This window comes from Podarcis vaucheri (genome assembly GCF_965113315.1).
Source record: "Podarcis vaucheri genome assembly, chromosome: 13".
In the NCBI taxonomy this organism is placed as follows: domain Eukaryota; kingdom Metazoa; phylum Chordata; class Lepidosauria; order Squamata; family Lacertidae; genus Podarcis; species Podarcis vaucheri.
The window spans coordinates 14,721,276-14,747,626 of NC_138751.1; the positions used below are offsets into that span (position 1 = coordinate 14,721,276).

Consider the following 26,351-nt stretch of genomic DNA (forward strand, 5'->3'; position numbering starts at 1 on the left):
AACCCGGTTCCCCAGATTACAAGACTACTGCTCTTAACCACTACACCACACTGTATACTAATATGTCCAGCTAAATTTTATTCACACCAGTAGTGCTCTGCAAGCAGTTTTTCTAAAAGAAAGGGTATAGTGGAGCTTCATCTATGCTCATTGACCAAACTGGTGTGTGTGTTTGTGTGTGATGCTCTGCAAACATCTTTCTTTTGGGAAAGGCACTTGTGGAGCAACTTGCATGGTCTCAGGTGGTGCATAGTCCTATACAAACTTCCAGACTTGCAAGTGGATTCCAGGCTTGCAAACATATATTTTCCCCTTGGAAGGAAATAGCGCAAAAATAAATGCTAAACTTGTGGTTTATTCCACCAGGTTTCCAGAAGCTTGCAAATGCTTGAATGTAACATGCAAGTTAACAGTTAGCAAATGGTCAGGAAAATGGAATAAATTGCCTTGGGAATGCAGTCATACACATAACAACTCTCCTTGGGTACTATATCCCCGCAGAACATGTGTGAACATGTGGTATGATTGAGAGCTCCTGAGTAGATTCAATCAATACTTTATTTTTCAGAAATGATGCCTCGGCCTTGGTTTTCACCTGGAAGAACATTTCAGGATCAAAAAGGGGATCGTCGCACACCATACCAGGTATTATTTTCAAAATAACAAGTCTCCACTACACTCATCACATGAATTATTTTTAATGTAATTCATTGCAACTTGTATGAATGAGAGAAGGATAGATGGATGTTTGGAATGAAAAGTCAATACCTGCAAGGTTGCCAAAGAGGAACAGCGAGTCCTGGTGACCGATGGCTATTGCAGATCACCAGGACTTTCTTTTAAGGAACAATATACCTTGGAAGAAGAAATGTCACATTGCAGGACCATTGTGTCCTTTTTGCTAGAGACACGGGGACAAGGATAGAGATGGATCACACTGCCAGAAAAGGGGCACATAATCCAAAAGCTCTGCAATCAACATATTCATCCACCTGACACATAATAAGAGATTGAGCAGAGAGTATAAGAACTCTGGAGACAGACCCGTTTTGGGTCGAAGGCCTTTGTAGCAACACCTGGAGGTCCTGTCCATTGACAGCCATCTAATCAGACAGAGCAGCAGTCTTTGGTAAATATATATCCCTACAGAGCATGTGTGAATGTGATAAATGTTTGAGAGCTCCTAGATAGATTGAATTAATAAAAAAATTCTGAAGACTGGTGTACCATCTGGCCTTGGTGTATGTGCATCGCCCCTTTGATCCCAGGTTGCCCTCATGACAATGATTAAGTGATAGAAAATGTAAAGGGGGAGAGCACAGATGATCACCTCTGGACACAGTCTTGTTGGTGTCAGGGAGGTCCTAGGAGAGGAGGTCCTCCTCAGTCCAGGAGGAATGGTGGAGACCGCTCCCCCCTTCTTCTGCCCTTCCAAGAGGAGACAGCATAGATTTAGAAGAGTGGTTTGCAGAAGGTAATAATTTGGCTTCTGAGAGAGTGTGGCCCTGAAAGACATGTACTTGCACAAGTACGGCCCTGAAACGCATGCACCTTGATATCCATCTGCAGCATGTTGGAGGGTTCTCTTGCTTGTCTGGATGTGACATAGAAGGGAGTGTGCATGGATCTGTGTAGAAGATATCCTAGTAAAATTTACATTTGCTGCTTGACACACTTTGACTTCTGGCCCTGCTTGCCTTTGGCATGTGGCCCTCAGAAGGTAGCCCAGAAATGAGTGTGTCTCTTGGCTTGAAAAAGATTCATCATAACTTGCTGCAGGGGGTGGGAGTATAAAACATTTGGAAACCCCAACAGTCAACCAGCCCCCAGATTTCCTGAAAGGAAGAAGGGGGGAAACCAGTGGGTAATTTAATGTAATGGTGGGAGATGGGTGATTACAAAAGTTTATTTAGCAGAGGAAGGGGTGGAAGCAAGATGATGAAGCAAGATCATGCAGTTTAAGGCAGGTTCCTAAGCAACAAAAGGAGAGGGGATGGAGTCCAACATTTGAGTCATCCATACAGTTGAGTCTCTGCTGCTGATGACCCCACTGCCATGGGATGGGATGCAGCTGTTTGTCTCAGGTCTCGCCAACACTTCCAATTGTGCCATGCTTGGGAAGCAGCTGTACGAGAAGTTTTCCACTTGACTTGCTCCTTTCTAAAGCTGGAGGCAGCCCCTGTCATTCTTGGGCAGCTGTTAAGAATCAGAGATTTCTGGCAGGGCCCATTGACATTAGTCAATGCCCTGCCCTGAGGTCCCCCTTGCTTAAATATATTTTGTGAGCACCACATTGGCAGCCCCTGAACTTTGACCAGAAGAGAGTCCTATTTTTTTCTGCAGTGAGATATATACTGTCTCCAAAAATGGAGATATGAATTCTCTTTGTGTCTTTGTGGAGTGGGCAAGGGCAGGCTTTTCCCCCAGGTGGAACTCACCAGAACTCAGTCCTAGAACCTCTCAGATGGTGCCGTTGCCATTATAAGAGAGCAAGGGGGGTGTTCGTGGTGCATAGCTGTCAACTTTTCGCTTTGTTTAAGGGAAATTCCCTTATTCCGAATAGGATTCCTCGCAAGAAAAGGGGAAAGTTGGCAGCTATGTCGTGGAAGGTTCCAGCACCTCTTTTTCAAGAAAAATAGCCCTGGGAAGGAGAATCGCACTTGTAAGATGGAATTTCCATCTAGCTGTCCTGATAAATAGAAATGAAGAGGTAGTATTGCATATCATACCCAGAACAACAAAAATCGGTAGTATAGCCACTCCATCCCTACCTATGACTTTCCCCCAGGTAATTGTGCATACATGTCACACACCAAAATAAGTCAGATACTATTTTGCAAAATGGGTCTGAAGATTTTGTGGATATATGCTTGTTACCTTGATAATGATACTAATTTTAACATATTCAGGTATAAACTGAGTATAAATGACAAGCGAATAAGGTGATATTTGAGAGGTCAAGCTCCGCAAAGTTGCCAAAGAGAAGAAGCAAGTCCCAGTGACTGATGGCCATCTCAAAGAACCAGGACTTTGTTTTAAGAAACAATATTCCTTGGAAGGAGAAATGCCACGTTGCAGGACCACGTTGTGTCCTTTTGCCTAGAGACACTGAGACAAGGCCAGAGATTATTATCTTTAATTTGTGTAGCTGGAGGAGGGGTTCATAATTCAAAAGATATACAATGCACAGTACCAGTCTGCTTGACACAGACAAGATGGGATGCAGCTGTTTATATCAGGTCTCATCCAATCATATTTAACTTTGTTTCCATAGAGGCTTCCCACAAATGCTCCAGATTCTGCCACCACATTTCCTATAAGGTGTATAAGGGTTCTTGTCCCCCTCCCCCACTTAAGAAATAGGCATCTCTTTAACTTCTCCCTTTTTTCTCCCTTTTCCTTTCCCTCCCAGTAGATTCTTAGACCCCACCATGCTGGTCTCTAGCTGCCTGCTGGTTTGTCTGGCCATCCTTATTGGGGTCCTACTGGTGCACTCCTGTGAAGGGCAGTCTTGGAATGCTTTTCCAAACAAGCACATTGATCCCACTTTATATTTTCTGCAGACATCAAGGGTCCCCCTGAGCAGAACGAAAATTGCCACCCAGATGATTCTGAATGGCTGAAATGTGCCCTTAAACTCTGATCATGTCTGCTGCTTCTCTGGAAGGAAAATAGGGTGTTTGTATGACTGGATGAATCCCAAGCCGGAATTAAGATTGCCAGAAGAAATATCAACAACCTTTGATGGCAAAAAGTGAGGAGGAATTAAAGAACCTCTTAATTAGGGTGAAAGAGGAGAGCGCAAAATATGGCCTGAACCTCAGCATAAAAAAAACCTAAGATCATGGCCACTGGGCCCATCACCTCCTGGCAAATAGAAGTGGAAGAAATGGAGGCAATGAGAGATTTTACTTTCTTGGGCTCCATGATCACTGCAGATGGTGACAGCAGTCATGAAATTAAACGACGCCTGCTTATTGAGAGAAAAGCAATGACAGACCTAGACAGCATCTTAAAAAGCAGAGACATCACCTTGCCAACAAAGGTCCGTATAGTTAAAGCCATGGTTTTCCCAGTAGTGATGTATGGAAGTGAGAGCTGGACCATAAAGAAGGCTGATCACCGAAGAATTGATGCTTTTGAATTATGGTGCTGGAGGAGACTCTTGAGAGTCCCATGGACTGCCAGAAGATCAAACCTATCCATTCTTAAGGAAATCAGCCCTGAGTGCTCACTGGAAGGACAGATCCTGAAGCTGAGGCTTCAATACTTTGGCCACCTCATGAGAAGAGAAGAGTCCCTAGAAAAGACCCTGATGTTGGGAAAGATGGAGGGCACAAGGAGAAGGGGACGACAGAGGACAAGATGGTTGGACAGTGTTCTTGAAGCTACAAACATGAGTCTGACCAAACTGCGGGAGGCAGTGGAAGACAGGAGTGCCTGGCGTGCTCTGGTCCATGGGGTCACGAAGAGTCGGACACGACTAAATGACTAAACAACAACAACAACGAGTGTGTAGAAAATAACCTACAACACAAAGATAAGATTTTTATTTGTTGCTATGCCCACTGCTGGCAAGGAGCCCCTGGAAGCTTGAACAGAAGGAACGGTGGCCCCCTAGGCTGATAAAACACCCCCCCCACTCCTGGTCTAAAATGTATATACCCCCCACTTCCAGTCTTGACTTTATTGTCTCTGATGCGGCATGCAAAAATAAAAATAAAAATGTCAGTCCATTTGTTTTCATAAATAGAGAAATTGGTTTTAAAAACCTGGTTTTGTGAATGAAATGAACCAAGCACAGCACTTATTTGTGGAAATGCAACTGTTCATATTTGTATACTGATCAACATTCTTGATGATTCCCCAACCAACACAGAATTCAACCCTTGCTTTCTGCTGCCACCTAGTGACAAAGAAACGTTAGAGGCACCCTGTTCATTTTCTTGCTTTCTACGGCTTCTTCATCTCTGTGCGAGAGCAAGCATTGTTGCTATACCAGGATGGCTTCAGGGAGACATTACCAAACTCTCATCTTGCTTATCTTACTGAGATACCAGACCTTTAAAGTAAAGATTACTTTAAAACTGGAAACTGGGGCTTTCTCCTTCTCCATGCCTCTTACCCAGCTCAAAATTCATTTTCTTCCACCCACAATCCAAATTTAATCCCACCGCTTTTCTCTGTCTCTCCCCATGCCTACAAAGGACAGTAGTTCAGTGGCAGAGCATGTGTCTTCCATGCAGAAGGTTCTGGGTTCAATTCCTGACATCTCCAGTTAGGACTGGGAAAGACAACACATCAGTGGAAATGTTGCTGTCTGTTGCATTTGTGTTCTTTTGGCTAAAGGCAGAACAGAAAAACACAATGGTCCCCAGTAGGGGTTCCCAAATGGTGGTCCTTGATTGGTGAGCTTCATTCAGGTGGTCTGCAAATGTAGGCACCATCATTTGAGCAAAGGGTAATAATGGCCCTTTAAAACCTCCCAGCAACAACGACAATAAAAAACCTTCCAAGGCTCTGTTGCTTCAGGTTTATCATTTGGCAGGCTTTACTGACATTGCTGTTATCTACTCCCCAAGAACTATATGCCCAATTTCCAAAGAAATTCACACCTGAAAAGCAACTGCAAAGGGTTCTGAATACAAGCACTTCTTAAAAAATACTTAAAACATGAACATAATGTTGCTGTGTAGTCATTGGCAGCCCATATAATGGTCTCAATGAGGGCAGAAACCAAGACTACTACAACGATGACTATACAACTACTAATCTTGTTTATACCCTGCCCATCTTGCTGGGTTTCCTGGCACACCTTCCAGGAAATTCCTTGGGAACATTATCCAGCATTAAGGGCCCAGGAATGGTATAAAAGCAAGTGACTGGGAGTGCTGGAAATTTGAGGTGGCCAAGCGACCAGCCCAGCCCAGCCCAGTCCAAGCTAAAACCAGGGGTTGTTCACCTCTCAAGGCCTCTTAAAGGGGTTGCCCTTTAGCTGTCTACCCAGCAGTTTCCACCAGGTTCTGACAAAGAACAAGGGTGATCTAGTAAAACTCCTCCTACTCACTGAAAGAATAGCAAAAAAAAATTCAGCCTAGAGGCAACTGTTGTTAGGAGTTAAGTTCCTTTCTGGCTCTGATAACCGGTGGCGACTACAAGCCCCAGAGAGAGCCTCTAAACTGAGGAAGGGAGGGAGAAATGGGTAAGTCTCCTCTACATGAGGAAAAGGAGAAAGGAGGCCGGGCAAGGCAGCAGCTGGTCCTTTTAAAGGTAGCTGGGATGGGCAGCAAACACTCTTGTGGTAGAAATGGCATTGGGTAGTGCAGATGGATAAAGCGAACTCCCTTAATATGCTTTGTAAGGAGAAGAGCCCCCAGCCCTAGCTTGGGTGGACTTGACTGGCCGGTCACCATCTCAAGTTTCTAGCAGTCTCAGTTGCTTGGTTTTGTTGAAAAACGAAATTGCCACCAGATGAACAGCTTCTAAAGCCGTGTTCAAACCCCCAATCATGAGCAAACAGTCGACACTCTTAGTGAAGGGCATATTATCACACACAGCTATCCCAGGAATTCCATGACCCATGAACATAGCTTTAAACTAAGGTTACCAGATGTCCCCGTTTCTCAGGGACAGTCCCCGGATTTACAAATCAGTCCCCTGACAAAATCCATCTATTTAGTAGGAAGTTGAAAAGTGTCCCTGGATTCATTGAAAAAAAAATCTGGTAATCTGACTTTAAACTTAACAGTCACAGTTACTGCCATCTTCCAAGGCAGGCTCGATGTTTCTCAATATTGAAAAACATCGACCACAAGAAGAAAAGGGGGAGAGCCATGTTCAAGTGCATCTACACCCAACATATTCCATGGTAATTCAGGAACCACCTGTGGTTTATGTGGTTCCCTTTGATTACTCAAAGCAAGCCTAGCACAAGCACAACAACTTCCACCCACCTTCTAGTTATCACTGGATATGCCAGCTTGCATATCAATCCTCTTGCTCTAGCTTTAGTTATCTGAATGTCCTGATAAGTTGCACGAGGATACTCTGTCTTTGAGACACTCTGTCTCCCAAATAAAAGTTTACATTGCCCTCATGGCAATGATTAAGTGATAGAAAATGTAAAAGGGGAGAGCACAGATGATCACCTCTGGACACAGTCTTGTTGGAGTCAGGGAGGTCCTAGGAGACTGGACTGAGGAGGAATGGTGGAGACCGCTCCCCCCTTCTTCTGCCCTTCAAAGAGGAGACAGCATAGATTTAGAACAGTGGTTTGCAGAAGGTAATAATTCAGAGGCTGCAGAGGCGAGAAGCTGGGAGATACTGGATGACAAGCAGGAGGAGGAAAAAGAACTAGGGGAGAGACAGCTGACAGACTCAGTGTCTTTAGGAAGCATTCCTGAACTCTCCTCTCAGGTCTCGGTGGGCATTGAGAGTAGGAGAACAGAAAGCTCAGAGGCAGAACACACAGATTAGCCGATGTAGGAATGATGTATAATAGGAGAGACGGAGGGGTGGGACTTATTTGGAGCAACACCATTATCTGAGAGGCGACATCCTATGTCGCTGTGAATATTGAATAAATTATCTTGGTAAGAACACCTTGTTTTCCCATTTCTGGCAGCCAGCCATGAGGGAGGGGGGATCGGATTCCCTGAAACCTGACAGGTAGACATAGCAGATTTGGTCTCTCTGATTTCCCCTCTGATCTTGGGTTGCATTCAGGATATACATATTATAGAGAAAAATACCCCATTGAGGGACAACCTAGGGCTTTCCCTTTGCTGGGTTTGCTACTGTGTAATGGGTGAAATGGCCCTACAAGATTGCCAGCATGCACTGTTTTGTCCTTTTGCCTAGAGACAGAGACACCAAGACAAGGCCAGAGATGAGCATCTTTAATTTGTGTAGCCGGAAGAGGGGCTCATAATTCAAAAGGTATACAATGCACAGTATCAGTCTGCTTGTCACATGGTATGAGACTATGTGTAAGAACCTCAGAGACAGATCCATTTGAGGTTGAAGACCTTTGCATTGCAGCCCCAAAATCAGTCTAACAACCCTCTGTGCTATTAGACTGGGAATCTATTTGGGCAGCCCGAACACAAGGAGTTTAATTCATTAGTTTTACTGATCAAAAAGCCAGTGCTTTTATCCTGTTTTCTCATGTGCTCATGCATCTGTAATCTGCCATGTCCAGCTCAATTTTATTCACACCAGTAGTGCTCTGCAAGCAGTTTTTCTAAAAGAAAGTCTTCTAGTGGAGCTTCATCTATGCCCATTGAGCAAACTGTTGAACTGTCGATCTGGTGTGTCTGTCTGTGTGTGTCTGTCTCTTTGTGTGATGCTCTGCAAACACCTTTCTTTTGTGAAAGGCACTTGTGGAGCAACTTGCATGGCCTCAGGTGGTGCATAGCCCTAAACAGACTTCCAGACTTGCAAGTGGATTCCAGGCTTGCAAACATATCTTTTTTCCCCTCGAAGGAAATAGCACAAAAATAAATGTTAAACTTGTGGTTTATTCCACTAGATTTCCAGAAGCATGCAAATGCTTGAATGTAACGTACAAGCTTGCGTGCTCAGTCTCTAAAGGTCTCTGAGGCTTGAGTCACAGTTTTGATGCTGTTCCAAGAACTGGAGTTTGCCCGGCTGCCGGCCAGTGGGCTAGAGCCATCTGGGGGCCTGCCAATTGCCCCCATCTCCCCGGAGGTATCTCAACAGTCACATGCTGTGGGGACCTCCTGTAATTTTCCCTGTCCTCACTTTATGGCTTCCACAATTCTGGTTATAGTATAAACCATGCTGAGGAGCTCTGAGAAAAGGAGTGTGCTTTAGGATGGCAATTTGTAGCTACTTTGAGGTATGCATGCTCTCTTTGTTGTGAGCAACGGTGATGGTAGAAGAAGTGTCACTAAGGCAGGCCAGCCCAAGGCATCCTGGCAACTGAAGCAAATGAGAACATTGCACCTCCAAGAATCATAGTGAAGAAGTCTAAAAGACAATGGGGCTCCTTTACATGGTAGGGGATGCTGTTCTTTCCTGCTTCACCTGCCTGCCCAAGAACTACACACCTTGCAAAGGAGGAACCAATCCTCTACAGCCTTTCTTGTCAGCTATGCTGAAAGTCAGGCTTATCCTAACTAACAGCAACATGCCAATGTTCCTGACTCCAGTACCTAGTAAATGGCTTCAGGAAGGGATTGAGCACTTGGGTTTGTGGAAGAGGTAAAGGCAGAGCCAGGATAACCTTCTCTCCTCCTGTGACCTCAGGTCCTGCCACCCCATGCGATTCCAGCTCACATGACACCCCTGTCACTCACCCCCAGGTCCCCACTTGTGGGCAGCTGGCACTCACCCAGAAAAGGCCTTCCAGTGCCAATGCCCTCATCATCATTCTCTTTGCCATTCCCTCAGGGCACATACATAATGCACCCATGTAACAGGGGCAGGTCTCTCCTATCATCTATGATGTCCTTGCATTATAGGAGGGAATGTGGATGCAAGCAGGGCAGGCTGGCGGAGACGGAGGAGACAGTCAACAAGAGCAGGAGGCCAATCTGCCACCCATCCCTGCTTGCCGTCTGAGGCAAGAACTTCACCTTGCCTCATAGGTGGGGTGGCCGTGCTTGTAAGTATGGATGGACAAAGCAGAACAGCAATGCAATAAGGAAAATATGCATGGAAGAGAATTTATTAAGATGATGCTCTGCTGCAGGTCCAAGAAAATTTCAAAGGGAAGGGGGAAATTGAAGAGGCATCTCTATAGCAATGGCTATTTTGAAAGTGATGAGAAAGAATAGAAATAATGTAAAGGCAGCTTCCCAGCCAACACAGTGGAGAAGGGAAGTCTCCTTTAGAGTTATTGCTTGCAGATGAAGGCGTATGTCTTGTTGCAGTTTACATCATTCCACTTCTTAAAACCTGAAATTCAAAACAAAAATTATAATTCAAGAAAAAAGGAAAGTTACTTCTTATTGCCTATTATTCCTTTCCCCAATGTGTAGGGGGAATAAAATGGATTCAGACTTTAATAATAGTGAGGGAACCACCAGAAGGCCCTCAGAGCTGGACCTCTGTGCCCAGGTTGAACAATGGGGGTGGAGACACTCCTTCAGGTATACTGGGCTGAGTCCATTGAGGGCTTTCAAGATCAGCACCAACACTTTGAATTGTGCTCAGAAACGTAGTGGGAGCCAATGTAGGCATTTCAGGACCAGTGCTATATGATCTCTGCAGCTACTCCCAGTCACCAGTCTAGCTGCCGCATTCTGCATAAGTTGTAGTTTCTGGCTCACCTTCAAAGGTAGCCCCACACAGAGCGCATTGCAGTAGTCCAAGCGAGAGATAACTAGAGCATGCACTACTCTGGCAAGACAGTCTGCAGGCAGGTAGGGTCTCAGCCTGCATACCAGATGGAGCTGGTAGGCAGCTGCCCTGAACACAGAATTGACCTGTGCCTCCACGGACAGCTGTGAGTCTAAAATGAGTCCCAGGCTGCACATCTGGTCCTTCAGGTGCACAGTTACCCCATTCAGAACCAGAGAGTCCTCCACACCTGCCATCCCCTTGTCCCCCCAAAACAGTACTTCTGTCTTGTCAGGATTCAGCCTCAATCTGTTAGCTGCCATCTATCCTCCAACTGCCCAGACCCTCAAAAAGGACCTTCACCGCCTTCACTGGTTCTGATTTGAAAGAGAGGTAGAGCTGGGTATCATCTGCATACTGATGAACACCAAGCCCAAACCCCCTGATGATCTCTCCCAGCGGCTGCATGTAGATGTTGAAAAGCATGGGGGAGAGGACGGAACCCTGAGGCACCCAACAAGTGAGAGCCCAGGGGTCTGAGCACTCACCCCCACCATCACTTTCTGAACATGGCCCAGGAGGAAGGAGCAGAACCACTATATAACAGTGCCCCCAGCTCCTAGTGCCTCTAGACAGTCCAGAAGGATGTCATGGTTGATGGTATCAAAGGCCGCTGAGAGATCCAGCAGAACTAGGAAACAGCTTTCACCTTTGTCCCTAGCCCACCAGAGATCATTGACCAGCGTGACCAAGGCAGTTTCAGTCCCATGATGAGGCCTGAATCCCAATTGGAAGGGATCCAAATGGTCCACATCCTCCAGGCGTGCTTGGAGTTGTTCAGCAACCACCTGCTCAGTCACTTTGCCCAAGAATGGAAGATTTGAGACTGGGTGATAGTTGTCCATATTGGCCATGTCCAAAGATGTTTTTTAAAGACGCGATTTAATAACTGCCTCTTTCAGCGGTTCCAGGAAAGCTTGCTCACAGAGGAAAGCATTCACTATCCCCCGGAGCCCATCACCCTGCCCTTCCCGGCTCATTTTTATGAGCCAGGATGGGCAAGGATCGAGGAGACAGGTGGTCAGTTTCACTCATCCAAGCAGCCTGTCCACATCCTCGGAGGTAACAGATTGGAACTGATCCCATGCAACTGGAATAGACAGTACTCTAGCACTCTCCTGCCCCAGCCCTGCTCCCATGATGGTGTCTACCTCTTTCCGAATCTGAGCGGCTTTGCCTGCAAAAAAGTTGCAAAATCATTGCAGGAGATCTTGGGGTCCTTACCAGGCCCCAATGGTGAAGGTGGTTCTGTTAAGATTGTGAACCACCTGAAAGAGTCTCCTGCTGCTGTTTTCTGCAGATGCAATAGAGGCAGTGAAGAAGGACCTCTTCACCATCGCTATTGCCACTTGGTAGGCTCGACATTGAGCTCTAACCCGTTTCTGGTCCGATTTCCACCACTAGCGCTATTGCCACCTCAGTGATTGTTTCATCACCCTCAGCTCTGGATAAAACCATGAGGCTGCCAGGCTCCATGCAGTTGGGGAGAGCGCTTCGGAGCCAGACAGTCGATAGCTCTGGTTAACTCTGCATTCCAGTGGGCCACCGGGGAATCAGCTGAAAGGCCATCAACACGGGATAAAACATCCCCTACTTTGGCCACCTCATGAGAAGAGAAGACTCCCTGGAAAAGACCCTGATGTTGGGAAAGATGGAGGGCACAAGGAGAAGGGGATGGCAGAGGACGAGATGGTTGGACAGTGTTCTTGAAGCTATCAGCATGAATTTGACCAAACTATGGGAGGCAGTGGAAGACAGGAGTGGGAGGCAGTGGAAGACAACAACACCACTCTCTGCAAACCATTTGAATCCATTAAGTGGTGTGGAGGCGGATCCAAATCGGTCCCACCTCCCTGCAGAGGGGAAGGGTCACAACACCAGGAAGTGATCTGACCATGGCACTTCTTTCTTTTTGCTTTCTTTTTGCTTTTTCTTAGTGTCATATCACCCACATCCATAAAGGTGAACTCCAGGTCTAAGACATGTCTGTGACTATGAGTTGGGCCAAATTCATTCAGGGACAGCCTCATGGAGACCATGCTTTCCACAAAGTCCCAAGCAGCCCATTATAAGGTTGTGTCAGCATGGATGTTAAAATCCCCTAGGACAACCAAACTAGGTGTCTCCAGGAGACCATCTGCCATGACCTGAAGCAGCTCAGCCAGGGAATCCTTGGTACAGTGGGGAAGTCGATACACCAAAAGGAATCATGTTGTCCAACTTCCAGAACACATGCTCAGAAACCTGGATCTTCCCAATAGGACACCTGGTGCAAGCTAATGAGTTCCCAAAACTCACTGCAACCTCGCCTCCCTGCCCATATGACCTGGGTTGCTGTGTGTAAGAGAAACCTGCTGGACAAGCAGCGACAAGGACAGGCCTTTTGCCTCATCCAACCAAGTCTCTGTTACACATGCCAGGTCAAGTCCTCCATCCCAATCAAGTCATGGATGGCAGTGGTCTTATGAATCATTGACCTGGCATTGCACAGCAGCACCTTCAGGTCATGTGGGTCTCCCTTGTTTATTCCAGTAACCTTCCGGTCAAGACCAGACCCAGAGGCAGGGATAGTCTTCAAACAATGACTAAACCTGCCTCCTCGGTAATGACATGGTCTGGTCTTAGCGTAACTCCTCCTCCTACCCATGATCACTGATATTGGGTGTCCCAGTGCAACCCCACCTGTGGAACCTGCCTCAGTCATTCTATTGGCTGGGGCCCACTCCCAGGCAGCCCTGACCTTCTCTCCTTCAGAACAGAATACAAACTATACAATGAACCAATAAAACAGTAGAATCTAACAACAACAACCAAATTACAATTATACTAAAATTAAACTAATCCCCAGGCCCAACTAAATGTTTATCCCACCCCCAACAGAGAAAAACAAAACAAAAAAACAAAATTTAAAATGCCACAGATTAAAAACCTATTTTAAAGCATTTAAAAACATTTTCCACAGTTTGTTCCAGTGAGTCTGGCCTTTTCAGGACTCACAACAGGGCTGTGACCCAGAACTAACCAAACATATGAAGGTCACTCACTAATCACCTGGCTTCAAAGTCTTAAATGTTTTATCATGCTATTAATATTCTTTCGGGAGACACTCAGAGAATGAATGAATGAATGAATGAATGAATGAATATTATTCTTAGTATTATTAAATGCTGTTTGAGCCTAATCATTTTGTTAAGAAACATGATAGAGTATAAGATTGCATAACCCAGATCTTACTTTGGCAACCACTGTTTTCTGAACAAAATATGTGATCACATGCAACCGAAGAATGAAGGCTGACTGCAGAAAAAGATTCTGCTTCATGGTATGATTGGAAGTTTCCCTAAAGGATCAATACGTAGGACCACTTCTGGTCAGATCTCCAGAGATATTGACTTTGTGAACCTTAGTACAGAGAAGCACCAGGCTGAGAGTGTATCCAATCAACTAATACCCAGAGTAAACCTTTTCAAATGAATGGACCATCAGTAGCAATGACTAACCAGAGTATTTTGAGTTTGATTTTTCTGATTTTTAAAATCAGATACTACCCTTTGAAATACTTGAAACTGATGGAGTGATAGGCATTTTTTTAGTCAGTCCCTACAAATTGCTTGCTTACCTGTCCCCTTTGCCAGATGCACACAATATTCTTCATTGTTGAAGTTGTCTGGGCGATTAAAATCCCAGCCTTTGTAATCGTAGATCTCATCGTCCGACCACTTCCAATGCCCTTTCTGCAGCAATATGATGGAACAGATCGTACATTCATTTGATACGAGGAGGCCAATGCAAAGGTCACATGGAGAGTTGACCAGTTATGAAGCAATTGCCAGTTATGATGGAGTTACAGTCGTACCTTGGTTCTCTAGCGGAATCCTTTCTGGAAGTCCGTTCGACTTCCAAAAACAATGCAAAACCAAGGCGTGACTTCCCATAGGCTGCAGGAGCTTCCTGCACTCAATCAGAAGCTACGTCAGACCTTTGGGTTCCAAAGAACGTTTACAAACCGAAAAACTCACTTCTAGGTTTCCGGCGTTCGGAAGCCAAAACATTCGAGTCACAAGGCATTTGAGAACCAAGGTATGACTGTATTTGTAAGAAAAACACTGGGACCTAATTTGAATAGTAGAGTGCTTGGTATCTGGTGGGTGGGGCTTGTGTGTTTTGCTCCGGAATCAGCCCCTCCCTTCAGTATCTGTGTTCCGTTAAGAATATCAGTTAAGAGGGACCAACTGCTTCTTCTCGCTTGTTGCCTCAGACTTGCCTCATGTTATTGTATTTAGTTTCTCTTATTTTGTATTTTTGTTACAGTTTTCTTTATTATTCAAGCTTAGTTTACATTTATGTGAGCCACTTATTTTCCTCAAAGAACAAGAAACTCTGCTGGAGAATGGTGGAACATCCTAAACTTGGGTGAGTGAGGGGATATTATTCCCAGTTTGCCAGGAGGATTGAATATGTTAATCATCTCCCCACTTCCACAGCAATATTAGAGGAGGATTCTATTAGAAAATTGTGGAAAAGTCACATATTGGAGTAATCTGGGGAGACGATTCGGGTAAGGATGGAATGGTGATGCTAAGAAGCCATTACTCAGTGACAATGGCCTGAAATTGAGAAAGTAAAGGCAACTCACCTCAGTGGGATCATGCAGCCCAATCCAAATCAGACTTTCCTTTTTCTGGTATGCAGAGATGTAATTGGCCACCGCATTTGACTCTTTCTCATTGAGGATGGAGGCAAGATGGGTCCCACAGCCAAAGCTCATGCACTCATTCTGAGAATAGCCAAGCAAGTAAATAAGCTCCACCACTATTGCTAACACACACACACACACACACACACACACAGACACACACAGACTCTTTCCCACAAAGCTTTCCCAGAGTGGTTCAGAACTTGTCAAATAAGTAATAACAATTATTTAAAAATCATAAAACACCAGTGGTGGAGAGTTGGAAGTTTTTCAAATGGGAACTAAAGCAGCTGAGGAAGGAAGAGAGAAAAAGGGGTGAAGAAAATGCAGTGAGTGAAGCCAGGCCCCTTTCTCCATCCTCTGGACCTGCTGGGAAACTAAAGAAACCTGCTGGACCTGCTGCACACGAGTGCAATTAAAGGTGCTTCAAGCACTCAATCTTGGTGCAAGAAAACCACCTTGAAGCTCACACACAAAAACTAGGATGAATGCAGGAAGAATGCTCATAGTCATGATTTGGCTGCACTCTTTTCAGAAGCAGGTGGCGCTGTGGGTTAAACCACAGAGCCTAGGACTTGCCGATCAGAAGGTCAGCGTTTCGAATCCCCGCAACGGGGTGAGCTCCTGTTGCTTGGTCCCTGCTCCTGCCACCTAGCAGTTCGAAAGCCCGTCAAAGTGCAAGTAGATAAATAAGGACCGCTCCGGCGGGAAGGTAAACGGCGTTTCTGTGCGCTGCTCTGGTTCACCAGAAGCGCTTAGTCATGCTGGCCACATGACCCAGAGGCTGTCTGCAGACAAACGCCGGCTCCCTCGGCCTATAGAGCGAGATGAGCGCGTAACCCCAGAGTCGGTCACGACTGGACCTAATGGTCAGGGGTCCCTTTACCTTTCTGCAGGCATGTGGAATGTTGACCTGTGTTTTAATCTGGTTTTGTAGCTTATCCTTGAATTTAACTATTATCTTAATGTTTGAAATAGTTCTTCTTAACTGTATATAGCTGGGTGGTGTCAGGTTTTCAACACCATGATGTGTCACCAGCCAAACATCACAATCTGGCGATACACCATGGTGTTGAAACAACAATCTGTACTGGCCCCAGCCCTCAAGGCATGGCGTGAAACGGCCACAGCTCTCATTGCAAGAGATGAGGCACTTTCATCCCAACACCCTGCAGAGCTGAGGATGACACAGCTTGTTTGGGGTTCATGGCTTGGGGGTGGGAAGGCTCCACTCCCCCCCCCCCAGCTGAGTGAGCCCTGAGGTCCCTCCTGCTCACATGCAAGCTGGAGGGACAAAGGGGCAGAGATAGCTTGTATCTTTTCACTTGTGAGGTGGTACCTTCTTGCCAGGCCATCCCTCCTGACTGTTAATTAAGTTTTCTTGGCTCCTGTGGAAACAGGTTAATTGAACACAATGGGTGAGCAACTCTCTTTTGATTATACCAAGATGCTGGCCAGGTATTGTCTCCCAACAGTTCACACTGATAGCCCAACTCACAAAAATGTCATCTGAAACCCATCACAGCACCTGATGTGACAGCTTGGTTGGTGAGAAACAGCTTCTTACCTCAGCTTCAGACCAAGTTTTGTGAGAGTCAAAATATGCATAGCATCTGCCCTGGGATTTCATCCAATTCCTGGGACAGGATCTGGCCTTTACTGTATGGAGAGAGGAGTAAAAGAAGAAAAAGATGGGGGAGGGGGACAAAAGATGTTAGAATGCAATTTTCAATGTGGAATCCTACTTCACCTACAAATGTGCCCAGATAATTTTAAGATTAATGAATGCAGACCTAATTGAAACATTCCTGCTTCCATTGGTGACTGGTACCCCATGGCACCAATATGAAATTGGGACAGAAAGCAGGGAGGCAAACAGTAAGTGGATCCAGAGTCAATGACAGGCAGCGCCACTCCCTGACTGGTTGTCAATATGAATATGAGGAGTGGTTCAGAGCAGATTGAGGTTGGTAGGGCAGTTTCCTATTCACCCTAATGGACCTGCTTCCATTGCCTGGTTATTTATTTCAACAGCCTTAGCTGGGTTATCATCACCTGAAAATCTGACAAGCATTTGTTTTTATAAATGCTTAACCCCAATTAAAATTTCTGGGGAATTCCCAGATAATTGTTAAAGCACTCACCTGCTGGGAAAGAATAGGAGACCAGGAAAGCAAGAAGGCAAAGGTAGGTGACAACCCCCATCTTCTGGGTGACCTTCAGTGGAAGGAAATGTGCAGCAAATTAAAAACCTATCCTTACTTATTGGCATTGTAAATGTGGGGATAGCAGGAAGAAGTAAATTGGTATTTTCTGTTCTTAAAATCATAAATGGGAAGATTAGAGAAAGAAGAGAGAACCCAAAACTTAAAGCTGGCGATTGTTGAAGTATCATGGAGTCAAATAAGGTTCGTGTGCAGAGGCACCTAGTGCTGAATATGTTCCACCTTCTGGTGGACCTTTTATGGAAGGTCAAAACCTATCCCCACTGGTTGCCATTTCGTCCATGTGGTGATGGCAGGAAGAATTAAAACAGTATTTTATACTCTTAACATCACAATTCTCCTTCATGTGAATTTCTAAAAAAAGAGAAGAGAAGGAAAAGAATGGAGAAAAACGAGAAGGTTAGGGAAAGAAGGGAGAACCTAAAAAGTTTGCCATTGTTGAGGAATCACAGATCCTGGATTCTGGACCAGTGGAGGCTGGTGTCCATTGGGACTGGTAGGATTTGTAGGGCAGAAGGCAGTAAAACCAATGGTAAGTGGCGGCAGAGTCAATGACAGGCAGAGCCAAGCAATTCTGGTTTTGTTCTCTTTCCCCTCCAGGGACAACAGGTAGAAGGAAGGGACAGATGTAAGAAAGAACACACAACACTGGGACTTTCTGAGGGCAGGTGGAGCTTTGTGGGGCTGTGCCCCATTCGTCCTAGCATACCTGCCTCCACTGTTTCTAGACCAGGGATGCTAACTTGAATAAAATATTGAGGCAAGTAAGCCCCGCTCCCATAACTGATCACAAGATGTAGCACACAGACACCATTTGAATGGCAGGGCCAATCAACTGGGGGAGAGCTGGCCCCTTCAAATATTTTATGGGGAGTGAAGGGGCCTCAGCTCCTAGCAGTTGGCTCCAATGATCTAGACTAAAGCAGCATTAACATTTATGGAAAGCCTTTTAGTTGTTAATCTGTTGCTCTTGTCCCTCTTTTGTTTTATGGGAAGAACAATACAGTGGTACCTCGGGTTAAGTACTTAATTCGTTCCGGAGGTCTGTTCTTAACCTGAAACCGTTCTTAACCTGAAGCACCACTTTAGCTAATGGGGTCTCCTACTGCCGCTGCACCGCCAGAGCACAATTTCTGTTCTCATCCTGAAGCACGATTTCTGGGTTAGCGGCGTCTGTAACCTGAAGCGTATGTAACTTGAAGTGTATGACACCTGAGGTACCACTGTAATAACCCTCAGGTTGGTGGGCTGCCTTAAGAAAGTTAAGAAGGAGTGGAGGTGCCTCTATGTCAGGCTGCTGTCAGTGGCTCCCAGCTAGTTGCCCAGAAAAGTATAAAAGCAAGGAAAAGTTTCTTACAGTCCTTTTTTATTTCAAACTTTACAGAGAGAGCCTCTTAGATAATGGCGTTGTCCTGAATGAATCTCCACCTCCTTCGCTCCCACTTTCTCATTCATCATCATCATCTTCTTCTCTACAGGTGCCACTAAGTGTCCTCTGTCCTTCGAGCTCTTTGTTCTCCCACTTTTAAGGCCTGACTGGTTCTGGGAGGTGGTGGATCTGGACTGCTGTCTAATGACAACGTGTCAGCCAGCTACTGCTCTGGCTCTGCCTGCTCCTCTTCTCCCATTATTTCCCAACTTTCCCCCTCTGGCTCGGAGCTCTGACCTCCCACAAACCACTATTGGAAATCTATATTGTCTCCCTCCTCCTCCTCCCTGGAAGGGACAGGATGGGAAGGTGGTCTCCACCCCTCCTCCTCCTTTACCCAGTCCCTGACACTCTATTCTGGAAGAGAAGACCTTTGTTGGCAGAAGGGAACTCAGGGAGCAAAAGTTAACTCCCTGGTGGTAGCCCCAGAAACAGGCAAAGGAAGGACAGAGATTGCTTTGGATTTACTTGATCCAGTCTTATTGATACATGCAAGAGGCCCCAGGGGCGGGACATCATCAGCACCTGCCTGGAAATGGTGTAACTAACTCTCCCCCTCCATTGGAGCCAATGAAGGGCAACAACGTACAAGTTAATAGTTAGCAAATGGTCAGGAAAATGGAATAAACTGCCTTGGGAATGCAGTCATACACAGAACAACTGTGTCTCAGGCTGCTGGGCTCATTCTTATATAGAGCTGGGCTAGGGCAGGGCATGGAAAGGCAGGAAGAAAGATGAACCATTTACTCATATATGGACTAGTGGAATGAACAATGCAGCATCCCAGGCCTTGTCAGAGGTCACTGCTAGGATATAGTTTCGTTCCACCTTTAGAACAGGCATGTAGAGTTGCTGTATGTCACATGTCAGTTTACTTCCAGCACAGTCTGCTGGGAACTTCCCTTGTATATAGCTTTTGCCTATGCTGTTTGCTTGGACACAAAGGGAAACAGACATGTTTTTTCCTTTGTCCTGATGCTGAATAAATGCTTGTAAATATGCTTACATATGCCTCTGTCCGCTACTTCTGTTACAAAGAGTTCTTATCTCTGCTAGCTTGCCCTTATTATTATTAACTCCTGGAACCTCACACTGCTTGGAGAGTAGAGTGGTGTGCAACAATTTTAAGCCTGTTTGCGGCTACTTTTCCTGAGGGATCAATGCTCAGTGCATAGATTGGAAAACACCTATGGCTTTTTAAAATAACTTTTATTAAAACAACAACAACAACCAGAAGCTTTTTTATTAGGAATTGTAGGTGCTGATATTTCAAAGGAGCAGGAAAGACTTTTTATGTATGCAACAACAGCCACACGGATGCTACTAGCCCGGAGATGGAAAGAAGACAAAGTCCCTACCAGAGAAGAATGGAAAACTGAACAGAAAGCTCAGGAACTAAGAATACCAAAACTTCAATAAAGAATGGAGGGGAATTTTAATTTACTTAAGAGACCACTGTAAGCAGATAAAAACATTAGCAGGATTGCAATAGCACTTGTAATGTAGAAGATATTATGGATAAAATGGAGAGACCTAAAAAGCAGAGACATCACCTTGCCAACAAAGGTCTGTATAGTTAAAGCTATGGTTTTCCCAGTAGTGATGTATGGAAGTGAGAGCTGGACCATAAAGAAGGCTGATCGCCGAAGAATTGATGCTTTTGAATTATGGTGCTGGAGGAGACTCTTGAGAGTCCCATGGACTGCCAGAAAATCAAACCTATCCATTCTTAAGGAAATCAGCCCTGAGTGCTCACTGGAAGGACAGATCCTGAAGCTGAGGCTTCAATACTTTGGCCACCTCAGGAGAAGAGAAGAGTCCCTAGAAAAGACCCTGATGTCGGGAAAGATGGAGGGCACAAGGAGAAGGGGACGACAGAGGACAAGATGGTTGGACAGTGTTCTCGAAGCTACAAACATGAGTCTGACAAAACTGCGGGAGGCAGTGGAAGACAGGAGTGCCTGGCATGCTCTGGTCCATGGGGTCACGAAGAGTTGGACATGACTAAACGACTAAACAACAACGAGTGTGTAGAAAATAACCTACAACACAAAGATAAGATTTTTATTTGTTGCTATGCCCACTGCTGGCACCATCTTCCAAGGCAGCCTCGATGTTTCTCAATATTGCAAAACATCAACCACAAGAAGAAAAGCGGGAGAGCCATGTTCAAGTGCACATGCAGCTGCTGGGTGACCTTGGGCCAGTCACACTTCTCTGAAGTCTCTCAGCCCCACTCACCTCACAGATGTTTGTTGTGGGGGAGGAAGGGAAAGGAGAATGTTAGCCGCTTTGAGACTCCTTCGGGTAGTGATAAAGCGGGATATCAAATCCAAACTCTTCTCTTCTTCTTCTTCATCTACACCCAACATATTCCATGGTAATTCAGGAACCACCTGTGGTTTATGTGGTTCCCTTTGATTACTCAAAGCAAGCCTAGCACAAGCGCAACAACTTCCACCCACCTTCTAGTTATCACTGGATATGCTAGCTTGCATATCAATCCTCTTGCTCTAACTTTAGTTTTCTGAATGTCCTGATGAGTCATAAGTTGCAAGAGGATACTCTGTCTTTGAGACACTCTGTCTCCCAAATAAAAGTTTACTTCTAGGTAAAGGTAAGGTAAAGGATCCCTGGGCGGTTAAGTCCAGTCAAAGCGGACTATGGGGTTGCGGCGCTCATCTTGCTTTCAGGCTGAGGGAGCCTGTGGTTCTAAACCACGGAGCCTCTTGGGCTTGCCGATCGGAAGGTTGGCGGTTCAAATCCCCATGACAGAGTGAGCTCCCGTTGCTCTGCCCCAGCTTCTGTCAAAGTAGCAGTTCAAAAGCACACCAGTACAAGTAGATAAATAGGTACCATTACAGCGGGAAGGTAAACAGTGTTTCCGTGCGCTCTGGTTTTGTCACAGTGTTCTGTTGTGCCAGAAGCAGTTTAGTCATGCTGGCCACATGACCTGTCTGCAGACAAATGCTGCTCCCTCGGCCAGAAAGCGAGATGAGCGCCGCAACCCCATAGTCGCCTTTGACTGGACATAACTGTCCAGGGGTCCTTTTCCTTTACCTTTGCTTTTCAGACCGAGGGAGCGTTTGTCCACAGACAGCTTTCTGGGTCATGTGGCCAGCACAGAGAACAGTTACCTAACGTCTAGACAACGTAAGGAGTCATTTACATGCTAAAAAGTTTTTTGCAGTAAGGACACATCTCTCAGATACTGTGGCCATCCATGCTTTACGAGCGCTTCCCCTGCTTTAAGATGGAAATCTTGTTTTATTACTTCCTGCATAGTAGCTTACCCTTCTGGCTGTATGGCTGCAGTCACTGTCTGGCCCATGCACTTCACAGATTCAGGTTTGGACTGAATCTCACCCTTTTTAAATGTGATGTTCGTAGTATGGACTGCCTCCATAACTTGATGGAGAATCTGATCATTCCCCTCAGATGTCTCTGCAGAGCCAATTCCACAATTACTATCTTTGAGTTTGAGTTCAGAGACAAACTGTTCAATGGTATCTCAATGTACTGTAGCTGTGCATGGTTCCAAAAGGAATATACTGTTCAAACACCATGTTCTTACAAGGAGTGCCATTTGTCCTAAATCATTCAAGGACTTCTGCTGTGTCATTTAGCCTTTCATTAGGAAAAATATTGTTGTGAGTTTCAGTGAGGGCGGGGCAGGTAGGGGAGTTGTATACCTGAATTAGACAGTTCTGGGATTTCACACACACACACACACACACACACACACACACACACACACACACACTTTGGAATATTCATTTAAGCAACCTTAAATCAATGACTTCCCTTCTTCTCTTTCCCTGGTTCAGTTTGCTTACAATAAATCCATTTTTACATAAGATAACCATTCAGTATTCCATTAGTACAGAAATCAAAACTTATCTACACTGTTGAATTTATCTTAATTCTACCAGCGTTTTTAAGTGTACACAATTTTCACCCATATATTCAATAAACATTTCCCAATCCTCTTTAAATGTATGTATGTTTGAAGTTTTATTCTGTTTTTAATGCTCTGTTGAAAGTTGCTCAGCCTAGACAGGGTATAAATAAATAAATTCTCTTCTTCTTCTTCTTCTTCTTCTTCTTCTTCTTCTTCTTCTTCTTCTTCTTCTCTTCTTCTATATGTTAAATCTGTAAGCTGTGCATATTCCATCAGTTTAAGTTGCTGTTCTTCTTTGGTTGGGACTTCGCTCTTTTTCCATTTGGTCTAACAAAACACGAAGATTTCTAGCCTGCCTAGACTTAAGTCAGAGCCGCACCACACATTTAAAGCACTCTTATACAACTTTAGTAGTCATGGCTTCCTATAAAGAATCCCGGGAACTGCTGGTGCCTTTAATAGACTAAGTTGGGGCCACCAACATTTTTGGCTTACTGGACATATCTGTAATTATGAGATAGGGCCATGGGTGCCAGTCACAAAATGGCTCCTGAGCTGCATGTGATGTAACACAAAATGGCTGATAAAGGCATGGCTTTTTTCTTAGGTGGGTGCCCTTCCCCATTATAGGAGAACAATGGAGGCATTCATGGGGAGTTTCGGCACCTCTTTTTCTAGAGAAATAGCACTGGAAAGGTATAATAATAATAATAATAATAATAATAATAATAATAATAATAATAATTTTTATTTATATTCCGCCCTCCCCAGCCGAAGCCGGGCTCAGGGCGGCTAACAACAATAAAACAGTACAAACACAAAATGGCTGCCATGAGGGGCATGACATAACAGAAAAGGCATTGGCAGGCAACTGGTGCCTCTGAGCAACCACTGAACTCTGACCAGAAGAGAGTCCAAATTTTTCCTCTTCTTTTTTGGCAATGAGATATATACTGTCTCTAAAAATGGAGATTTGAATTCTGTGTGTGTCTTTGTGGAGTGGGCAAGAGCAGGGCTTTCTTCCAGCCAGAACTCGCCAGAACTCAGTTCCGGCACCTCTCAGATGGGTGCCATTGCCATTATAAGAGAGCAAGGGAGGTCTTTGTGGTGAGTTCCAGCACCTCTTTTTCAAGAAAAATAGCACTGGGGAGGAGGATCTCACTTGTAATCAGAAGTCTACTGACCCTTAAGGCGGAAGTTCCATCTAGCTGTCCTGATAAATAGAAATGAAGAGGTAGCATCACATATCATACCCAGAACAACAAAAATCAGGAGTATAGCCACTCCATCCCTACCTATGACTTTCCCCCAGGTAACTGTGCATACATGTCACACACCATAATAAGGCAGATGCTATTTTGCAAAACGAGTCTGAGGATTTGGTGGATATATGCTTGTTGTCTCGATAAGGATACTAATTTTAACATACTCAGGTATAAACTGAGTATAAATGGCAAGAGAATGAGGTGATATTTGAAAGGTCAAGCTCCGCAAAGTTGCCAAAGAGAAGAAGCAAGTCCGAGTGACTGATGGCCATCTCAAAGAACCAGGACTTTGTTTTAAGAAACAATATTCCTTGGAAGGAGAAATGCCATGTTGCAGGACCACATGGTGTCCTTTTGCCTAGAGACAGAGACACCGAGACAAGGCCAGAGATGATTATCTTTAATTTGTGTAGCCATTTGTGTATTCAAAAGATATACAATACACTGTATCAGTCTGCTTGTCACATGGTACGAGACTAAGTGTAAGAACCTCAGGGACAGATCCATTTGAGGTTGAAGACCTTTGCACAAGCAGCCCAAAGATCAGTCTAACAACCCTTTGTGCTATTAGACTGGGAATCTACTTGGGCAGCCTGAACACAAGGGGTTTATTTCATTAGTTTTACTGATCAAAAAGCCAGTGCTACATGTGCTCATGCATCTGTAGAAGAAGAAGAGGAGTTTGGATTTGAGATCCGCTTTATCACTACCCGAAGGAGTCTCAAAGCGGCTAACAATCTCCTTTCCCTTCCTCCCCCACAACAAACACTCTGTGAGGTGAGTGGGGCTGAGAGACTTCAGAGAAGTGTGACTAGCTCAAGGTCACCCAGCAGCTGCATGTGGAGGAGTGGGGACATGAACCCAGTTCCCCAGATTACAAGACTACCGCTCTTAACCACTACACCACACTGTATACTGATATGTCCAGCTAAATTTTATTCACACCAGTAGTGCTCTGTAAGCAGTTTTTCTAAAAGAAAGGGTATAGTGGAGCTTCATCTATGCTCATTGACCAAACTGGTGTGTGTGTTTGTGTGTGATGCTCTGCAAACATCTTTCTTTTGGGAAAGGCACTTGTGGAGCAACTTGCATGGTCTCAGGTGGTGCATAGTCCTATACAAACTTCCAGACTTGCAAGTGGATTCCAGGCTTGCAAACATATATTTTCCCCCTGGAAGGAAATAGCGCAAAAATAAATGCTAAACTTGTGGTTTATTCCACTAGGTTTCCAGAAGCTTGCAAATGCTTGAATGTAACATGCAAGTTAACAGTTAGCATATGGTCAGGAAAATGGAATAAATTGCCTTGGGAATGCAGTCATACACATAACAACTCTCCTTGGGTACTATATCCCCGCAGAACATGTGTGAACATGTGGTATGATTGAGAGCTCCTGAGTAGATTCAATCAATACTTTATTTTTCAGAAATGATGCCTTGGCCTTGGTTTTCACCTGGAAGAACATTTCAGGATCAAAAAGGGGATTGTCGCACACCATACCAGGTATTATTTTCAAAATAACAAGTCTCCACTACACTCATCACATGAATTATTTTAATGTAATTCATTGCAGCTTGTATGAATGAGAGAAGGATAGATGGATGTTTGGAATGAAAAGTCAATACCTGCAAGGTTGCCAAAGAGGAACAGCAAGTCCTGGTGACCGATGGCTATTGCAGATCACCAGGACTTTCTTTTAAGGAACAATATACCTTGGAAGAAGAAATGTCACATTGCAGGACCATTGTGTCCTTTTTGCTAGAGACACGGGGACAAGGATAGAGATGGATCACACTGCCAGAAAAGGGGCACATAATCCAAAAGCTCTGCAATCAACATATTCATCCACCTGACACATAATAAGAGATTGAGCAGAGAGTATAAGAACTCTGGAGACAGACCCGTTTTGGGTCGAAGACCTTTGTAGCAACACCTGGAGGTCCTGTCCATTGACAGCCATCTAATCAGACAGAGCAGCAGTCTTTGGTAAATATATATCCCTACAGAGCATGTGTGAATGTGATAAATGTTTGAGAGCTCCTAGATAGATTGAATTAATAAAAAAATTCTGAAGACTGGTGTACCATCTGGCCTTGGTGTATGTGCATCGCCCCTTTGATCCCAGGTTGCCCTCATGACAATGATTAAGTGATAGAAAATGTAAAGGGGGAGAGCACAGATGATCACCTCTGGACACAGTCTTGTTGGAGTCAGGGAGGTCCTAGGAGAGGAGGTCCTCCTCAGTCCAGGAGGAATGGTGGAGACCGCTCCCCCCTTCTTCTGCCCTTCCAAGAGGAGACAGCATAGATTTAGAAGAGTGGTTTGCAGAAGGTAATAATTTGGAGGCTGCAGAGGGGAGAAGCTGGGAGATACTGGATGACAAGCAGGAGGAGGAAAAAGAACTAGGGGAGAGACAGCTGACAGACTCAGTGTCTTTAGGAAGCATTCCTGAACTCCCATCTCAGGTCCC

At 45.0% G+C, this 26,351-nt stretch overlaps 1 protein-coding gene across 1 annotated transcript; it reads right to left on the bottom strand.

The window, feature by feature from the left end:
- Nucleotides 1–9,675: 9,675 nt before the first annotated feature.
- LOC309517888 (C-type lectin-like) lies at nt 9,676–15,590 on the bottom strand. Its single transcript, XM_082197452.1, has 3 exons — nt 15,002–15,590; nt 13,985–14,099; nt 9,676–9,921 (listed from the first exon to the last, which is right to left on the bottom strand). Exons 1-3 carry the CDS (start codon nt 15,131–15,133, stop codon nt 9,860–9,862), a joined length of 309 nt encoding a protein of 102 aa, XP_082053578.1. The 5' UTR covers nt 15,134–15,590; the 3' UTR covers nt 9,676–9,859.
- Between the last annotated feature and the right edge of the window lie 10,761 nt (nt 15,591–26,351).